Consider the following 19,515-nt stretch of genomic DNA (forward strand, 5'->3'; position numbering starts at 1 on the left):
TTTATTTTTTCGTTAATAATTTGAAAAGTATGACTCATATCAAAAAAAGTCTTACACATAAATAATAAACGTAAAATTTCCTACAAGAAACATTTAGAACACTTTTCGCTAGGATCAATATTTAAAAAGACAAAGCAGCGGGTAAGTTAATTATAATCGATTTTAAAGTCCCTTTTTAGTTTTGTGTAAATAACTCGTAAACGGTGTCCCATAGCAAAATAGGTTTTTAATAACAAATTATCTACATAAAATTTCCTCCAAAAAACATCAAGAACACTTTTCTCTAGGATCAATATTTCATGCGATATTAAAGGAAGAAAGTTAATTACAATCAGTTCACAGGTCACTTTTTTTTAGTTTTTCGTAAATAACTCGTAAACGGTGGCCCGTTGCAAAACAATATTCTACATAAATACTAAACATAAAATTGTCCACAAAAAAGTTTCTGTACACTTTTTCGCTACGATCAATATTTAAAGAGGTATTAAAGGGGGTAAGTTAATTATATTCAATTTCCAGGTCCCTATTTTTAGGTTTTCGTCTATATAGGTAAAGAACTATTTTATTTTATTTTATTTTAAAAATGTAGACCCAGTAGTTTCGGAGATAAAGGCCAGACCATCCCCCCGATGGTAATTTTTTGTATTTTAATGTTTTATTTTGGGGGGAGGGGCTTTATCTCCGAAACTATTGGGTCTAAAATTTTGAAAAAATATACAAAATAGAACCTCTATAGATGACAGGAAAACCTATTAGAATTATGCAGTCAAGCGCGAGTCGGGCATTACTTAGTTTTTGAACCGATCCCGACAGGTTTTTTAACGGCAATCACTCGCGTTTCACATAGGTATACAAAATACATTGTTAAAAATTGGGTAATGTACGGAACCCTTGCAACGCGAGTCCGACTTAGCCGGTTTATTTTCATTTTGAGGTACGGAACCCTAAAAAGAGAAAAGTGTTCCATATGTTTTTCGTAGAAAATTTTATATCGATTATTTATTTACAAGAACATTAAGAACTTATTTTGCTATGAGCCTTATTTTACGAGTCATTTACGAAAACCTAAAAATAGGGACCTGAAAATTGATTATAATTAACTTACCCCCTTTAATATCTCTTTGAATATTGATCGTAGCGAAAAAGTGTACAGAACCTTTTTTGTGGACAATTTTATGTTTAGTATTTATGTAGAATATTGTTTTGCAACGGGCCACCGTTTACAAGTTATTTACGAAACTCTAAAAAAAAGTGACCTGTGAACTGATTGTAATTAACTTTCTTCCTTGAAATATTGATCCTAGAGAAACGTGTTCTAGATGTTTTTTGGAGGAAATTTTATGTAGATAATTTGTTATTAAAAACCTATTTTGCTATGGGACACCGTTTACGAGTTATTTACACAAAACTAAAAAGGGACTTTAAAATTGATTATAATGAACTTACCCGCTGCTTTGTCTTTTTAAATATTGATCCTAGCAAAAAGTGTTCTAAATGTTTCTTGTAGGAAATTTTACGTTTATTATTTATGTATAAGATTTTTTTTGCTATGAGTCATACTTTTCAAATTATTAACGAAAAAATAAAAACAAGGAACCTTAGAATTTATTATAATTAACTTTCCCTCTTTATTATCTTTTTAAATATTGATCCCTGCGAAAAGTATACTGAAGCTTTTTTATTCAAAATTTTGTGTAGATTATTAAAGTCTAACAACATTTTTGATATTGGCCACCGTTTATGAGTTATTTACGAAAACCTAAAAAACGGGACCTTAGAAGTGATTATAGTTAAATTTCCCGCGTTGAAATCTCTTTGAATATTGATCCTAGCAAAAAATTGTACTGAATGTTTCTTGTAGGTAATTTTATGCAGATTACTTATGTAATAGAACATTTTTTGCTATGCGCCACCGTTTAAGAGTTATTTACGAAAAACGAAAAAAAGGGACCTTTAATGTCAAATATCTCACTTCCGGTCAAGAATTCTATCAAGCAACCGGCAAATTCGGATTCAGCGGGGTCTAATTAGGTTAAAAAACCCGGTTGCCAAAAAGTAATATGCTTTGCCAGTCGAAATCGTTTTTATGAAAAATATGACCACTTTTAACAATTTTTCATCTTAGAAGAATCTTTAATTTCTTAAATAGACATAGATTATATTTGACTCCTCTGAAATGTGATATGATATCGCAACGCGGATACTAAATTTTATTTATATTGCTCTCAAATAATTATCGCTGAATATTACCGTGTACTTTGTTTGCCAACAATTAGCTATATATAGCAATATACGTAAGAAACGCTTCAGGTTCAGTAACAAGATGGGCACAGGCGGGGGCAGGCGATAGATGTACATAGTACGAGACTTAAAAAATATTCTTACGTAAAAGATTTTAAGTCAACTCGTTTTCATAGTTTATTTTAATATTATAGTTTTTTTAAAGCTATATACTGTTGTGCAAGGGCAGTTTTAGTTAAAAGGCATTTAAAATGAAGAAGTATTATATGTTGTTTGGTGAAGGAAGTAAAGTTAATCAAATAATATGTGCTATATTAAGTAAGTATTGTTTTTTTTACATTTTAATTTAGTAGTTAAACAATTGGCGCCCACAAGTAGTAAATATTTTTAATTATTATCGTTTTTAGATGTCTGACTACTTAACATTAGTTTATTAAAAAAAAAATAACTTTACCTAATGTTTATTATAATATTCTATTTTATTAATTGTATTATTTTATGATTATCTACTGTTAAACCCGCCAGTGTGGGTCCTTGCAAAAAAAATAATAGAGATCCCATCCTCTCCATCATTTTAGAGGTAGTTTGCTACGTATGTCTTTTGCTACGGTAGTTTTATAAGAAATGTAATAAAATTGTATGTATGTAAAAACTAGCTTGAGATGTAACTACTTTAATTTACTAGGATGTTATTATTTAATGATAAGCATTGTTATCATGTCATATGGCTTTATTCGTAAGTAAATATTTACAGTTGTTCGAACATTTTACACAATAACTAAATAAAGTAGAAAATCTAAAGTTAATAAAAGAGCAATGTAATGTTATTCTCTCCCCTTGATTATACGTGATTATATCAATAGACGCATTAGATGACTTTTAAAGTATATTGTTAAATATACTCGTAACAGTAATAGTTAGTACCTCTGAAAATACGCAACATGGCGAAGGCCAAATAGAATAATTTCAGGTTTAAATCAAAGACACACGTTCATTACAATTGATTGCCATCACTTAAAACTGACCAACATAGATTTGCAGTCAATATAATCATTTGTTTTTATTGATACCTATTAAATCAACAGTTCAAAACGTTGTTTTTAATGAACCAACTGCAAAATACTGTAGTCACATGATGACATGAGTACGCGAATACAGGAGTATGTAAACTCAATACATCTAAACATTTTAATTTAATGGCTCTGTGAGCTATAAAATAAAATAAAATAAAAATAAAAAAGCCTTTTATTTCTTGCAAGTAGTTACAAAGTCAACTTAGTTTTAAAGAGGAATATACATTATAAGTATGATAGTAAAATAATAATAAAAAATAATGCGTAATGTCATTATTTTCACCAAAATTAAATTAAAATTTAAACTAAAATATCACTAAGCATATTCCTACGAAGCAAGAACCCCTATAGACCTCGCTAACCCCCATGGAGAATTTTCAGAAACGGATCCATTTTATAGGTATAATTTTATTATCAAACAGATATAATATAATACAGATCGAAGGACTCAGCCGGACAGATATATATTATTATAAACCGTTTTATAATAATATATACGTCAAATGTGTGCCTTTTCCCTGATGTAAATACGAGAAAGAATAAGCCTCACAAACAATAAGCCACATGGAAAGAAGATAAAATGCATACATTAAACTAAACCTTAAAACTTAAGGGACTAAAACTAAAATACCACTAAATATAAAATATAAAATATAAAATTTAAAAATATCCTATTGTTATTACAGTATGGACTTGGGCCAAATTATCAACAGTAGGTAGCTACTTCACGAACAACACTAACTCAATAAGGCCGACTTGCACCATTCCACTAACCCGGGGTAAAGCGGTTAAACCTGGAGTTACTATGGTTACCAGTACAATTTGACACTGGGTTAACAGTCTAACCGCTTAACCCTGGGTTAGTGGAATGGTGCAAGTCGGCCTAAGTCGTCATTGACAAAGATAATAGAACTCTCATTGCGAAGGGAAGTGTAAATCTTGTTATATAAGAAAAGCCAGAAAAAAACAATTATCAGAACAATGAAACCTAATAGTTAGAATAATTTATCATCTTCGTAAGTAGAACTAGTTAAAAACAACAACAATAAGGTAAACGTACTAGTGCTCGACATGCTAATGCCCAATAGACGACACCTTGCTGTCACCTCTATTGACACTGACTTAAGTTTCAAGATGACATGTACCTATACTGGGACCGCGTCGAGTAAGTACCAGTATGTTTACCTTACTGTTATTGTAAAGTCAGCATTAAGAGGAAGTTAAACATTAGTAATTTTTCCATTACGTTCTCGATAATTTCCTCTCTGGATTTTGGCCCTAGATTAATTTCTTTTTATATGAGTTCAATATTTCCAGTACCTGAGTAAGTACGTTTTGATATTCTGATTTTAAACAGCGCTAAAACCGACCAAACAAATGCGCCGTAAACAAAGGCCTAGCATACAAAATCGGCAACAATCAACGCAAAAATCAAAACGGTCAGGTAGTTTCTCTTTTTTGGTTCCCAAAAGATCCCTATGGGTCGAAGTGTATCCGCAAGGGCCTCCGAAATCAATAAGATATAAGATAAGACATATATTACAGTTAAACATATAAAAGTAATAGCACTAGTCCTAGTTTTAAGTTTTAACTGCCATACCCGTTCCGGGTCCATGAGATACGTTTTATGTTTTAACATCTTGTAATTACTATGGTGCAATAAAGAAATATGATATATGAAGTACATTGCGATATTTGCGATACAAGTGCGGAAAGTAGGAAATTCCCAACGAGTGATGATAAATTGAAACACGATCAAAGGGAGTGTTTTAAATCGACACGAGTTGCGAATTACCTTTTCGCAGGTGTATTGTACAACGTTATACAGTACATAATATTATGGTCCTTTAAAGTTTCAACATAATATCTAATTACCTCACTAGAGCGGTAAAGTAGCACCATATTGTGCTGTCAAAAAAATTTTCCCTATTTTATTTCAAAATTAAGCGAAACCAAAAGAAACTTGAAGAAACTGTCATATGGATCACCATTTGTTGCGGGAGATATAATATCCACAACACAATCCTTATTGAGTTTAGCGTATTATGGATGGCTTTATCCACGTTTATCCACGTGATATAATAACTGTCACTTTTTAACACATTGGGATAGAAAGTGACGGACACCGTTTTATCACACTGTCAGGTAGACAAGAACGACCATCATATCCGTACTTTAAATTAGTGTAAGATTGTCTCATTAGGTATATTTCGTTTTTTAACAGTAAACCTGCCTGTGTTCGTGTACGGTGCCGCCATCGGTTGGATGTCACCTATGACTCTGCTGCTACAGTCCAAAGATTCACCCACAGAAGTCCCACTCACCGACACCGAGGTTGGTACCAACCAAGTACCTACCAACGAACTAGAATAACTATAAACTATTCTAATTCCTTACTTAAAATATCCCAAATTATTTCACATTTCGCCATTTTCGAGTACTCGGAAATTTTCATAAAACTTAAATTTACCCGGGAACGGAAAAAAGTCCGTCGTGAAGCTTAGTTCACACCTAGTATTGTTTTTTGTTACAGATGTACTTAGTGCATGATTATTTTCCATCGTATTTTCACGGAAACTTACGAACGCGTCATGCTATTTCAGTCAGTCTCGGTACAAAATGTACTGGCATTGACTGAACTAGCATGACAAATACGACCGTTTCCGAGAAAATAATATTTATGCATTATATCTGTAACGATGGGCAGGACACTGTTTGTTAAAAGAACCAGTTTTCCATTGTTTACTACGATAGTTAACGTACAAAATAAGGTGACTTAAGGTGACAGTCCATTTCCAACGACAGCTTCAGTAGTTCAATACTAGTGATAGTGCAGGGCTATAACCGCGAAAATCGAAGTTCGCAAATTGCGGGCATTTTACTCTCACTCTAATTACGCCTTCATTGGAGTAAAAGAGAAAGATACCCGCAATTTGCGAATTTTTGTTTTCGGGGTAGCCCCTCAGATGCGGTCAGAAATGGAATTACCATTAAAGTTCGGATGTCAACTGCAGACAGCAGCTGGATTATCTACTATTGGGCGTTTTTTAATTTATTGAAAAGATTTATACGTTTCATAATTTCCCACTGACTATGTTATTACAGGTATCATGGATGGCAGCAGTGTCATACTTAGTGTGTGTAGTGTTTGACTTCGTCATGGCGTTTTTGTGTGATCGGATCGGAAGGAAACTGACCCTCATATTCATGTCAGCTATGGGCGCTGTAAGTATTATTTTCGTTAATTTTACATTTAGCACCTGACGGCAAAATTATTGCAATGTTCTGCCGCCAGAGTGCAGCACTAGCGCCTCTATTAGTAAACCATAAAGTAACTTATACATACTGTGCCTTAAACTGTTTTTTGATAAGTTTTCAAAGACAATAAAATATGACATTGATGCATCAAGGCGGTTTGTTACTTAACGAGAGGCCTATCGGGAAACGCGTAAATCGAAATTTAGTTTTCTGGCTCTTATCGCTCTTGCATATTCGCAAGAGTGATAGAGAGGTTAGATAACGAAATTTCGATTTTCTTGTTTTCGCTCAGTGGGAAGTCCTTAATCCCTTGATCTAATAGGTATTCAAGAAAATTTATCAATGAGGGATGATAAATTTTCTCACCCTTTCTTCTTACAGGTCTGTTGGGTTATAAAACTGTCGTCACTGAGTACTTGGGCGTTCATCTTAGCACGGGCGGCGGTCGGCGTGACAATGGCGGGGGCTTACGTCACCTGCCCGCTCTATACTAAGGAGATCAGTGAGGACAGTATCCGAGGAGTGCTGGGAACTTTGGTAATGTCACAAGTATTTGAACAGCCAATACACAAGTATTTGAACACCCAATAAACAAGTATTTGAACAGCCAATAACTTAGTGATTACTAAGTGACTCTTTATCTATAGACCTCGCGAGCTTTAAAATTTAATTATATACGCGATTAAGTCCCGTTTTCAGAATTAATAATGTATAAGGATGGATGACTCACGTTAGCACGGCCCGGTTGCGGGCCAAGGCATCCGACACTTCGTTTTCCATAGAAAGCATGACGTGATCACCGATCACCTGCCATAGAAAATTAAGTGTCGGTTGCCTCGGCCTGGACCCAGGGTGTTCTAACGTGAGTCATCTTTTACTCTACCGCTAACAGAATACTTTCTAACAATGATGTATCTTCCCCAGGTGATATTGTTCCACACCACAGGGAACCTATTCCTCTACGTGATTGGAGACTACCTCAGCTACCACACCATCCTGTGGGTCTGTCTGTCCCTGCCCACTATACACTTGGTGCTCTTCATGATGATGCCCGAATCCCCTTCATTCTTAGTACGAAGTGGGAAAGAGGAGGTATAGTATTGCTTTTAACACACTTTCATTTAGCTTTAGATCGGTCAGTATGGGAAAATCTGAAATTACGAGTATAAGACATACGACGATCTCTTCTTAGGAACCATGTAATCGATTTTAGTAACAAGAAAAACTGCAATCATACATTTTAAAAAAAAATATGTAAAATGTATTGTGAAAAACTAACCGATCTAAATGGGCCACCCTGTATATGTTAATTTGTAAGGTAATCTATGGGCTTTAGTTGTCTGAAAATAAATGATTTGATTGAATATATCTGGAAAATAAATGATTTGATTGAATATATCTGAATCAACAGGAAGCAAAAAGGGTGCTGGCATGGCTGCGCTGCAGAAGTGAAGAAGACACAGAAGTTCGTCGAGAACTTCAGGTGATCAAGGACGAACAGACCAAGGACGAGAAGAGCAGCAACTTCGTGCTTAAAGCAGTCTGTGAGTGCCTTATGCTTTATAATTTCAAGTCTGCTTAAATTTATTTCTAAAGCGAGTAAAGCGGTGCAATGGGGTTGCAATTTACCTTGCTATGATGTATCTCTATTTTCCTTTAGGAGCCCCGATGCAGATTAGTTCGTCTAGTTCTACACAACAATTTTGTTTATTCTAATAAATTTTACATAATAACATAAAATGACCCAGTAATGACAACCATAATAGTAATTATTAATCTAGTTTATTTTGATCTTATAATAAAATTGCATGAGACTTTTATTGCTGATAAAATGAAGGACTTTTCAAAAACATTGTCCAAATCATATTGTCCTCTCCTGCAGCACTGCTGCATGCATGGGCTCGCAACAAAATTGTCAGTACCAATGTACTGAGCAGCCGTGTTGCTTTCCCTAGTAATACCCTTTTCGCATCAGTTATATTCCTATGCGAAAAATTATAAATAAAAAAATCTTTTTTTTTTCAGTACAAACGGTATTTCTTGTATTTGGATTTAGTTATTGTAAAATATTATCATATAAAATTAAACTACATTAGTATAAGCATTAAATATTAGTGATTTTTAAAATAAAAAAAAAACATTATTTTTGTACAATAATGCGAGAACCTCAAAAAATTGTCTGACTAGACGAAAACATATGCATCTGGGCTCGTATATTTGCGTAGTAGCTATGTTGATCTATATTAGAATACAGCCTGTGACGTTATACTGCGTCATACCTACGAAGGAATAATCATAATATGTACCTACTTTGCAAAATATTGCAATGTACTGAAAATCATACAACATCACCTGGCAGGCGGTGCAAATAAAACGTATTTTTATCTTTATTTACCTTAGTTACAACTTATTACATCCTGTTAATTATCTGAATTCAAACTAGACGTATTGTTACAAGATTTTACATAGTTTATGACTGTAGATACGGTCGTAATTGTGTAATCTGTACCTATGATAAAGTATTTCTTGAATCAGGTTATTTTTTGTAAAACAAATATTATGAACAAAGGAGGCATAATAGAATCAAGACAAGAAATAAAACTATGTAAACAGTTTTAGTTTTTGTGTAAACTTTATTATAATTTTTTTAAGTGCATTTTAGACCTATGTTGGGGATTTTTTTCTATCGAGCGAAATTCAAAAACTCATCGCTTAATTCCCTAGAGAAAGGCTTCAAGATTGCTAATTAAATTTTTGGCAACCGAATTATGATCAAAAAAAGCGCTACGACTTTTTAAAAACTCCGTTCCCTAAGCACGTTAATTCATAAGGCCCACTTGCACCATTCTAAGGTAAGTACCCCTATTAACGAGCCCATTAAAATCGACACTGATTACCGCGGTATGTACAAAAAGGCGTTTTATAAGAAAGCCTAGTGACTTTATAAAAATTGAAGTACACACAAATATAGCTTTCTATATTGACTGTCGAATCAGTATAGCACTATTAAAGAAACACAAAGTAATCAATTCGAAAACCGTAAACTATCTCATCGGGGGCGCAGGATTTGAACGCTCCATACTAACGCGCGACACCTCAAGTAAGCAAACGCGTATTTTATTTAGTGATTTCATAGTAATGGTGAATATTACAGAAAGACTAAGCCTTTATATCAATTCTTAATTATGATATTTATGGTTACCAAATCCTCAACTTGTAAATATTTGCTTACCAATAGTAAAAAACAGGAAATTAAAAACCTCGGTGTTGGGTTCCATTTTTTGGTGTGGATCCTAATTTCGAGGTATACCTCGGTAATAGCGGAAACGGTATTTTAAGGTCGAAGGGTTATATATTCATATGTAAATACATATTTCCTTAACTCTTGATGTTATTGAAATATTTAACCATCTATAAACCTAAAGAGCTATTAACGTGGTATGAAATCTATTCAAGAACTCTTAATTTTGACTACAGTTTTAAGCACTTAACTGGAGGTTTCCTTAGAAACCATTATATGAGAATCTTGTTTAAATATTGATATAAAAACAAAAGCATGGCTGCCAAGTCTGTTTTATACAATGTTTCGTAATATTTAGTATCTTCCATTTTGATTGTGTTCAAAATATACACAATCTTTATTTATTTTTATTACTCGTAAATGAGTTTTACAATAATGTGAATTAAACCGTTTAGCGATGGTTACAAAAGACATCACTGGGTAATAAGTTGTATGGGAACCCAATACCGACCCACCTACAACTTTGTTAGGAAATAAATAGGTTCATGATATAACTATTATAAAACCTCTTGTATTATTTTAATTTGAACATATTATACACCAACATACAATCGCAATCCAACGCGGCAACGCAGCGAGCGTGATGGGCACCTTTGCGTCGGGGGCAGCCCGGTACGGGTTTCAGTAGGTTGTTTATTTTATACATATTCAGTTTATATTTAAGTTTAGTTTTTAATTAATTTAAAATTATGTTTGGATTATGTGTTGTTAATAAAAGATGCAGTACATCCAATATTAATTTATTTTAATATTTGGTTTCACATAATCTTGTATCATTGGATCAATTTGATGTTGATGGGCATTTATTTGTGTGATGAACACAAATATTTGTTCCTAAGTCATGGGCATGGGTGTTTTCTATGTAGGTATATAAGTATGCCCAGCAGTGGGACGTATATAGGCTGAATTATTATTTTTATTGTATAAATTTGTATTTATTTGCCGTACTTTGGGCTTTTACAGTAACATATATAAGTATGTATATCGTCGCCTAGTATCCATAGTAGAAGCTTTGCATAGTTTGGGGCTATGTCGATCTGTGTCAGATGTCCTGTCCCCTTATATTTATTTATTTTATGTTGATTTATGTACTTAGATACTTGTATACAGCATGTATTTTTGATACGACCACATATATATTATTATCTAGTGTAGTTAGTAGGTGTAAGTAGACTCAAAGGAATTCACTTTCATAATTATGTTTTATTAAAAATCCTCTTATTTTTCCTTCTATAGAAAAACAAAAAAAATATTAATGGAATCTTATGATTGGAAATCTGATTAAATATGATACCTACTATTTATTTAACTACTATTGTCAAATAAATATAAATAGGTATACTATTAGGAAGGATTCTTTATATAAAGAAGGAACTAAAAATGCGATGGGTTTATCTACACTCGTAAAAAGGAACCCTTATCCGCGGTATTTGGGTAGCAATGATCAATTACCACGGTAATAGGCGATTTCGACGTTTTAGGTTTAATAATTATTTATTCCTATTTAACTGGCCAAAATAAGTCCAAAAACGAATGAAATATAAATTTCAATGTACAAACTGTCATAAAAAAATATGTATTTGTTCATACAGAGCCAGCTTATGTTTCATTTTTGGCTGTCTTTGTAAAAGTTGCTTAACCCCCTCGTTAATAGGGGTACTTACCTTACTATCCCGGGATTAAGCGGTTAAACCGTTTACACAGTGTAAAATTGTACGGGTAACCATGGTAACTCCAAGTTTAACCGGTTAGTGGAATGGTGCAAGTGGTGCTAAAAAGCATAAAGCAGACCACTGACTAACAGGCCGCCGGATGATATCGGCCTGTCACTTAGAACAAAAATTTGACAGTTCCGAACAACTGACCGGCCGATATCGTCCGGCAGACTGTTAGTCAGTGGTCAGCTTAAGATTTGTACCTCAAACATGCTCAAACGGCAATATTCTTTTACAGTATCAGACAAGATCCTCTTCCGCGCATTCCGCATAGCGATGGTAGCGACCCTGTCCCGCGAGGTGTGCGGTGCAATACCGGTACTCAACTTCGCGGGAGACATCTTCAACATGGCCTCGCAGGGCTCCGGGCTGCAACTGACGCCCAACCAGCAGGCGATGATGCTGGGTGCCGTGCAGGTTGCTGGATCGGCATTGGCTTCAAGCATTGTGGAGAAGACTGGACGGAAGGTAAGATATGGACTATTATAGAACCAGAGTTAGACCAAGAAAAGTCTGCAGAGATTTTGAAGACCACGCAGAGTAAGTGTTATTTTAAACGTCAAACTTCTATGAAATTATGACTTTACTTGGACTAACAATTTTATCTGTCTGTATTGTGATGTGACTAACTATCTATAGGTAATCCAACAACTTATCTGTAGGTATTGATTCTCTGTAGGATGGAGCCTAACATTTCGGGAGTATTCTTATAAGGTGGTGGTACTAGTGCTCGACATGCTAATGCCCAATAGATGACACCCTGATGTCACTTCTATTGACAATGACTTAAGTTTCAAGATGACATGTACTGGGACCGCGTCGAGCACCAGGACCAGCACCTTACTAGGATTGTTTTATCACCTATGTGGCAAAGAGTTGCAGTACAGTCGCCATCAGATTTATCGGGGCGGCCAAGGTGTCCACAATATCTGAACACGCACTTTAACGATTATAGAGACTTGTTCAGATATTTGTGAGCTCCTTGGCCGCTCCGATATATCTGATGTCGACTGTACATTGCAATCGCGTATTTGCGTTTTAGTTCTGCTTAATCTGCTAAGTTTCTAAAGAAGTCTGCTTAAGTTCCTAAAGCCTTATTAATTACGTCCCTGAATAATCTTCAATTTGATTCGACCGTAAAAAAAACTAAAATAAACTATTGTTCACAGCCTCTCCTCTTCTCCACATCGCTCGTATCCGGTCTCAGCATGTGCGGTCTCGCGACCTACTTCCTAGCGAAGCAGTTGGGATTCTTCGCGCCCGACTGGCTGCCGATCTTCACGCTGTGCCTGTGTATCTTCTGCGACGCTGCTGGCTTGCAGCCCGTGTCTGTTGTGCTCACTAGCGAAATATTCTCATTTAAGGTAACTACTCTTACTTTCTTTTTAGAATAGAATAGAAAAGACGATATTTATCAGGAGAATTGACAGAGATAGCGCTCGCATCATGGCCACAGCAGTAATGTTGCAACAGTATCGTAGCTGTAGAAATCATCCGAACGTTACCTTTAAACACGAATATCATCACAGGTTGGCAGAGCTGATCTGGATAGTTGAGGTTATTGTACAACAAATGTGATACTTACGTAGGCCTATGTGAATTGGGCCCTTCACATAAACTGTAATTTCTGTTACCCCACTTATTACCCCAAAAATAACACACATTGTCTCCCAAAAATAACACACCTCATAATAGGGGAGAAATTTTCTTAAAATCACGATGACAAAGTGACTCGTTGTTTTGTTCACCGAAAAAAATTAGTCTAAATATATTAGATGATATTTGTTACGTAAGTGCCTTAAATACTCATTTACACTTTTTTAAGTCCTCCAGATTAAAAGTTGAAGCTACCATATGTACCAGCTGTACCATTAGCGTTACACCTAACTTTTTTTTCAGTATCGAGGTACAATTATGGCCACAACCATGGCAACAGCGTCTGTAGCCGACTTCCTACAAATGCTGTTCTTCAAGCCTCTAGCCAGCATTGTGGGCATCCATATAGCCTTCTTTTTCTTCGGATTCGTCTGCATCATCAGCTCAGTTTATGTGCTCCTGGTCATCCCAGAAACCAAATCGAGAAGCATAGAAGAAATTCACTTGGACCTCCGGACGAAGAAAGAAAAGGCCTTGGACGATTCGGCCAATTTAAAGAGGATAGAAGCTTTAGAAGCGTAATAAAATCCTTTGGCAGTTAAAGAAGTATTTTTATTTCACACTACACCCTGTGAATGGGACAAGGGCAAGAGAATGATGACTACACTTATGACACAACACGTTAGGCCCTAAGTACTTTATTAGGCCTTATAAAACCACAAATAGACCTACTTTAGGAGGAACGTGACGCGTATGGCAACTTTTTCAATAACCTGCAGAAATCTGTATATTATATAGGTACCGTTATATTTAAAGCTTTAGGGTGACTCACGCAAGACCGGGCCGTGGCCTGGCCGGAGCTTCCGGCGCTTCATTTTCTATCGAAAGCAACATCACCGATCAGCCGTCATAGAAAACGACGTCGGACGCCTAGTCCCGGTCCGGTCTAGCGTGAGTCAACCTTAAGTAGTTATCGCCAAATATAGGCTTCTTAAGCTTTATCAGAAGTGTTAAAAAAATAGCATCACGTACCTGTCGCTTTCCTGGAATATTTTACAACCATTTTTTCACAATAACTATCAGTTTACTTATAAGCAGTGATCGGCACGACCCGTGACGCACCGCGGGATTCAAAGAGGAAATAATAATATGGACATGACATGATTCGCAAAAATTAAGAGTTATGTATTTGTAAATAGAAGTCAGAATATTTAATAAATTAATAAAATGTATCATTTTTCATTAAAGAAAATATAAACGTTGGTTTTATTTTATACTGCGTAAAATATTACGTGCACTCATATAAAATATGTACCTAAGTGTTAAAATATTAATCATTTGAAGTGCATAAAAACCCTTTTCCCTACCTGGCTACTGGGTCAAACAGATCACTGTGTTACGTTCTTTGCTGTGGACATACACAAAGTTAAGGGCTATAAAGGTTAATTTTCTTATTTAACCCTAACCCACGTAAAAAGGTCCTCCTTTTATTTACAGAACTATGATAAAATCATTACTTACATGCCCACAAGCTGTTAACTATTGCCCACAGGGGAGAAAAATATACAGTTCGCGCGAACACGCTAGTTTTCTCTCCTGTGGGCAATAGTTAACAGCTTGTGGGCATGTAAGTAATGATTTTATCATAGTTCTGTAAATAAAAGGAGGACCTTTTTACGTGGATAAGGGTTAAATAAGAAAATTAATCTTTATAGCCCTTAACTTTGTGTATGTCCACAGGAAAGAACGTAACACAGTGATCTGTTTGACCCTACTACTACCTGGCATGTCGAAGGTCGCTATCGTGTTTTCTATTGTTTGCGTTTATGACCAATCCCGGGGAATATCCATATTAACATAATGATTGAGGTCATTGACACCATGCGGCACGGGTCGTGGCGATCACTGCTTATAAGTAATCTAGCAAAAGAGGTCTTTGGATAAACCTAAGGCTTCAATTTCATGTTTGTAACTTTCATGGTTGATCTTAGATTAATTATTGAATCTATGTTAATTAAATTTGACGGGAACGCATAGTTTTTATATCTCTAAAAGAACATTTTTTAGGTGAGAACATATGAAGAATCAGCCCAATGGCCAATGGGTAAAGGTTAAAGAGTCACCTAAGACGTAAGAATTAGCTGTAATATTTACTAAAGGTTATTGTCAACACGTAATAGTTGCGTTACTATGACGACAAGAAAGCAAACTGCAGCAGCACCACGCTATAGGTCACGAGCACGCCGAGCAGCCGCAGCGGAAACGCTGCGTTGAGTTCAAACACGCCGAACGCCGACATCTTGCGCAGCGACGCGCGGTTCAGCCGCAACACGTTCTTGCAAGTCTTGCGCATGCCTGGGAATTTGACGCAAACGAAAATATATAAGTATACAGTGTGGAAGTCTTATACGGGCGATAAATTAAATCGGACATAGTATTCATTAGTGTAATCATGAAGTAAAAGGTTTTTTTAAGTTGCAGTTCATTACGACCCCATAATTAATTTTTAAAAATTTCTCAGCAGCAATGTACTGTAAACATGGTTGCGGTACCGAAAAGTCAAATGTTCATTAGCAATACAACAATAGCATTTACAAACTTACCTATCTGGAGGAATATTCACAATACATGTTAGCATTACACTGCGTTTAATGTTTTGTAGTTATTTTGGTAGATAAAAGTACTACTAGGCGTGTTAAAAGATATAAAATCTTATTTATTTATCATGTTTATCAACAAGAAACTGACTTCATTTTAATCAGTCACGATGACAGCACTTGACGTGATTATTTCTAATCTGAGCAGACAAGCACCTTTGATAGCACACCTTTTTTGAAAATTCATTTAATATCAGTATCTCATAAGTGATTATTGTGGATTCATTTCGTATTTAATTTGCCTGATTTTTTATACCAGGCTGGCGGAAAATAAGCATACGGCCCGCCTAATAGTTGTACAGTTATTACCAAAATTATTTCGGGAATTAATTAAACCGTTTAAACACCACAAAACTTGGTACATTGTGTGAAAACGTGGCAAACTATTTGGTGGAATTGCAAGTTTCTTATTTTATCTCAACTCTGATTTGACAATGTCAGTCTTTCGATTCAAAAGTAATCGTATGTTATAAAAATGCCTCGTTTAACAACTTTTACTGCTCCTGAATTAATGGACATGATTTTAATTTACGGTGAAACACTACAAAATGGTCATTGAGCGCTAGTGTGTACAGAGAGCGATTCCCTCATCGGGTTGTACCAAGAAACGCTCGAGTAATTATTGTAAACGCGATACAGCGAGCTCGCGAAGGATTGCCCGTAACTGGAAGGGTGGAGGGGGCAAAACTAAACTCCGGTTTCTCAGAATTTGTATTGTTGTAAATTGTGTTTTTTAGTTTTCTCTTTTAGTTGGTTTTCTTTAGGTAAGTATTTCAGGAACTTCAGTACATTTCAGTTGTAATTTTAATGGGTCGTTATTAAAATAAATGATTGCTGTAATAAGATTTTTTGATGTAATTTGATTTTAAACTAGGTAGTAATTTCGTCAGATAAAAAACATCATACTTATTTATTATTTACCCACTCATGACAGTTAATGACATTACATACGCAATAGGAGTTTTTGAAAGTAACTGTCAACGAGCGTTTAACGTGAGCGTGTTTGCATTACATTGCTGGCTGAATTATTTTGTGTGGACAAAATTACTGTTACAACTTTAAGTAAATGTTATTTAATTACCTTTACTTTGTCCTATACTAACCACCGTTAAGAGATTCGCCCGTAATAGACTTTCACACTGTATAGTTGGTTTTTTTTAACATTAGAAAAAAGTTAAACAATCTTGATGTGTCTTTTAATTGAAAAACACGTTTTAAAAATAAGTCATGGCAAATTTATAGTATAATTTAGTGTAGTTTATATTCTTCTGCTTTCATAAATAAGTAACAATTACTGATTTGTATAAAGCGTTTTTCAATTAAAAGACATGTCAAGGTCGCTTACCTTCTTTCTAATGCTAAATAATAACTAACTATAGTAGTTTTCTATATTCTGCTTTTTAATTAAGTTATTAAGTTTTCGTCTCACTTGTATTTACTAGTTAAAATTCCAGATTATAGTTCTTATAGATTAAAATTTCAGAATTATCTTTTGCTCACACGCGCTATGTACTTACCTGTAGATGCATTATTGCTTAAAATCTGAGCACATGAACTTTCAGCAAGTTTTATATTTCTATAGAAATTTTCACAGGCAATGCTCAATGTTACCAAATATATGAAATTCTTGATATTCCTGAGCACGATGGAACTTCTGATCCAGTTATTCTCAAACTGTAAAATGAAAACTAATTTTAGACTAACTTCAATATATAATACAAATAGAAATAATGTACGCCAGTACGGATTTTTTCAAGTAGGTACTTACAATGGTTTCTCCGAGGTTCACTTTTTCAAGCTCTAGCACATATTGCAAATTAATTAAAATATGTATAAACATTTGGAACCCAAAGATCGTAATCTGCAATAATTAATATACTTCTGAGGATGTAAAATTAACAACATTTCTTTCTAATTTCTAATGCTTAACATTAAATATAATTTCACATAACATATGCTTCTACTACTGATAGACTTTATAGACTATCTAGGTACAACATTATATGGATCACACATCCATTAGCGATATTAAAAAAAATCTTAAAACTTACCGAAAACTGATACACTTTATTGCTTAAACGAAATGCTTTAAGTATATCAGTATATGCATTAAACATATCGCTTTCCGAAACCTCAGGTTCCTCTTCTTCAGGTTTATCATGTATTCTCTTAAATTCTTCCATTTTATGAATCCAAGCGATCAACTCGTTTTTTATCATTACAACATATCGAGTAACGTGAACTAGTTGCATGTCAAAAATTATCAATGGTACTGTCAAATAAAAACTGATCAGCAAACCATGAATACTTATATCATAGCAAGCCGAAATCCAATGAAAAAGGTACATACTAACAACAAACAATACACTGAGCCAATTTTGGATCTTGAGTTTATAAAAAAAATCTCTTTTGTCAGTCTTAATATAGTCAAGCACATGTTGCAATTTGATAATAAGCTCAACGACATAGCTTCTCTGGAATGAATTGACGACATGGGTAAAGATTGAGAATAAAGAAAAAAATATGAAATCGAAATAAAGCAAAACAGTAACCACTTCAGTGCCAAAAGTCCTAGTAGCTTCGTGATAGTACAAAAAACGAAAGACGTGGCTGGACGTAACAACAGTACAGCCGATTATCGACTTTATGTAAAAGGACACATGGTTGTCAGGAGTGATGAAATTGTTAATGATGCTGAACCTAGGCATCAAAATACAAGACTGTACAAAGTTTAGAGGAAACAACATAGCTTGGAAATCTTGATCAAGTATATTGTTTATCAGGTACTCAGTTTGGAGCCTTCTGTTTATGTTTTTGCACTTGACGAATTGATCACTCATAATTTCAGTTAATATTTGCTGGACGTGTAATCTCCTTGAAGCTTTTTATATTACTTATGAGGAGGTGGGACGCGGCAAAGTGATATTAAGCTGCTAATCATATTAAAAGAAAACGTACGTAGGTGTTATAAATGGAATTCAATTAACCTTACGAGTAAAAATTACCCCTTTTTAAGAATTCATGTATTAGAGGCTTAATGAATTATTGACCGTTAATGATAAATTATATTAAATGGAAATTGACTGCAATATAAAGTTTAACGAGGGTAAAATTTGTTGTAGGTATTGATTATTTGGTCCTTCATACAATTGTTAAAGATTTTATATGCGTGATAAAACTACTATAAAATGACAGTTTGCAGGAATTAAAGTAATAACAGGCGTGGCTCACTCCAAGATTTTATTAATTTTAGGTTAATATTGGTATTTATATTATTTAGTATGAAAATATGTCTCATCGTAGTCATCATTGATACATAATACAACTGCCGTGAACTCATTTGCTTAATGTCAATCAATAACTAAGTTGAATATGTCTTGTGCTATGCATAGTAGGCAAGTAAATAGTACAGAGGAACCTAAAAGTTAATCAATTGATTTTAAAGCTGTAGGAGTAACTTTAGAGGGACTTAGTAGAGTGAGTAAAAGACTCCGTTGACTGGTAATCTTAGACTAATTTATTATATCATACCTAAGCGTTTTATACATCCCACCTTTACATCACACCTCTAACCTGCGGCTATTCAGACATTATCTTAACTAGTCTGTAGTCGCGCGAGCCGCGTGTGCTCCAACCTGTACTAAGTTATCGACACGTGCTGATTATATTATGCT

General features: G+C 34.6%; 2 protein-coding genes across 2 annotated transcripts; one reads left to right on the top strand and one right to left on the bottom strand.

Annotated features, from left to right (window-relative positions):
- The first annotated feature begins 2,330 nt into the window (after window positions 1-2,330).
- LOC134673742 (facilitated trehalose transporter Tret1-like) lies at window positions 2,331-13,790 on the top strand. The gene is made up of 9 exons (XM_063531758.1): window positions 2,331-2,559; window positions 5,539-5,648; window positions 6,420-6,539; window positions 6,954-7,109; window positions 7,497-7,664; window positions 7,984-8,116; window positions 11,827-12,056; window positions 12,758-12,952; window positions 13,488-13,790. Exons 1-9 carry the CDS (start codon window positions 2,493-2,495, stop codon window positions 13,764-13,766), a joined length of 1,458 nt encoding a protein of 485 aa, XP_063387828.1. The 5' UTR covers window positions 2,331-2,492; the 3' UTR covers window positions 13,767-13,790.
- A 1,582-nt stretch (window positions 13,791-15,372) lies between these two features.
- Window positions 15,373-18,681, bottom strand: LOC134674224 (uncharacterized). The gene is made up of 4 exons (XM_063532284.1): window positions 17,893-18,681; window positions 17,610-17,702; window positions 17,359-17,515; window positions 15,373-15,539 (listed from the first exon to the last, which is right to left on the bottom strand). Exons 1-4 carry the CDS (start codon window positions 18,679-18,681, stop codon window positions 15,373-15,375), a joined length of 1,206 nt encoding a protein of 401 aa, XP_063388354.1.
- Between the last annotated feature and the right edge of the window lie 834 nt (window positions 18,682-19,515).

This window comes from Cydia fagiglandana, chromosome 19 (assembly GCF_963556715.1).
Source record: "Cydia fagiglandana chromosome 19, ilCydFagi1.1, whole genome shotgun sequence".
Classification (NCBI taxonomy): Eukaryota; Metazoa; Arthropoda; class Insecta; order Lepidoptera; family Tortricidae; genus Cydia; species Cydia fagiglandana.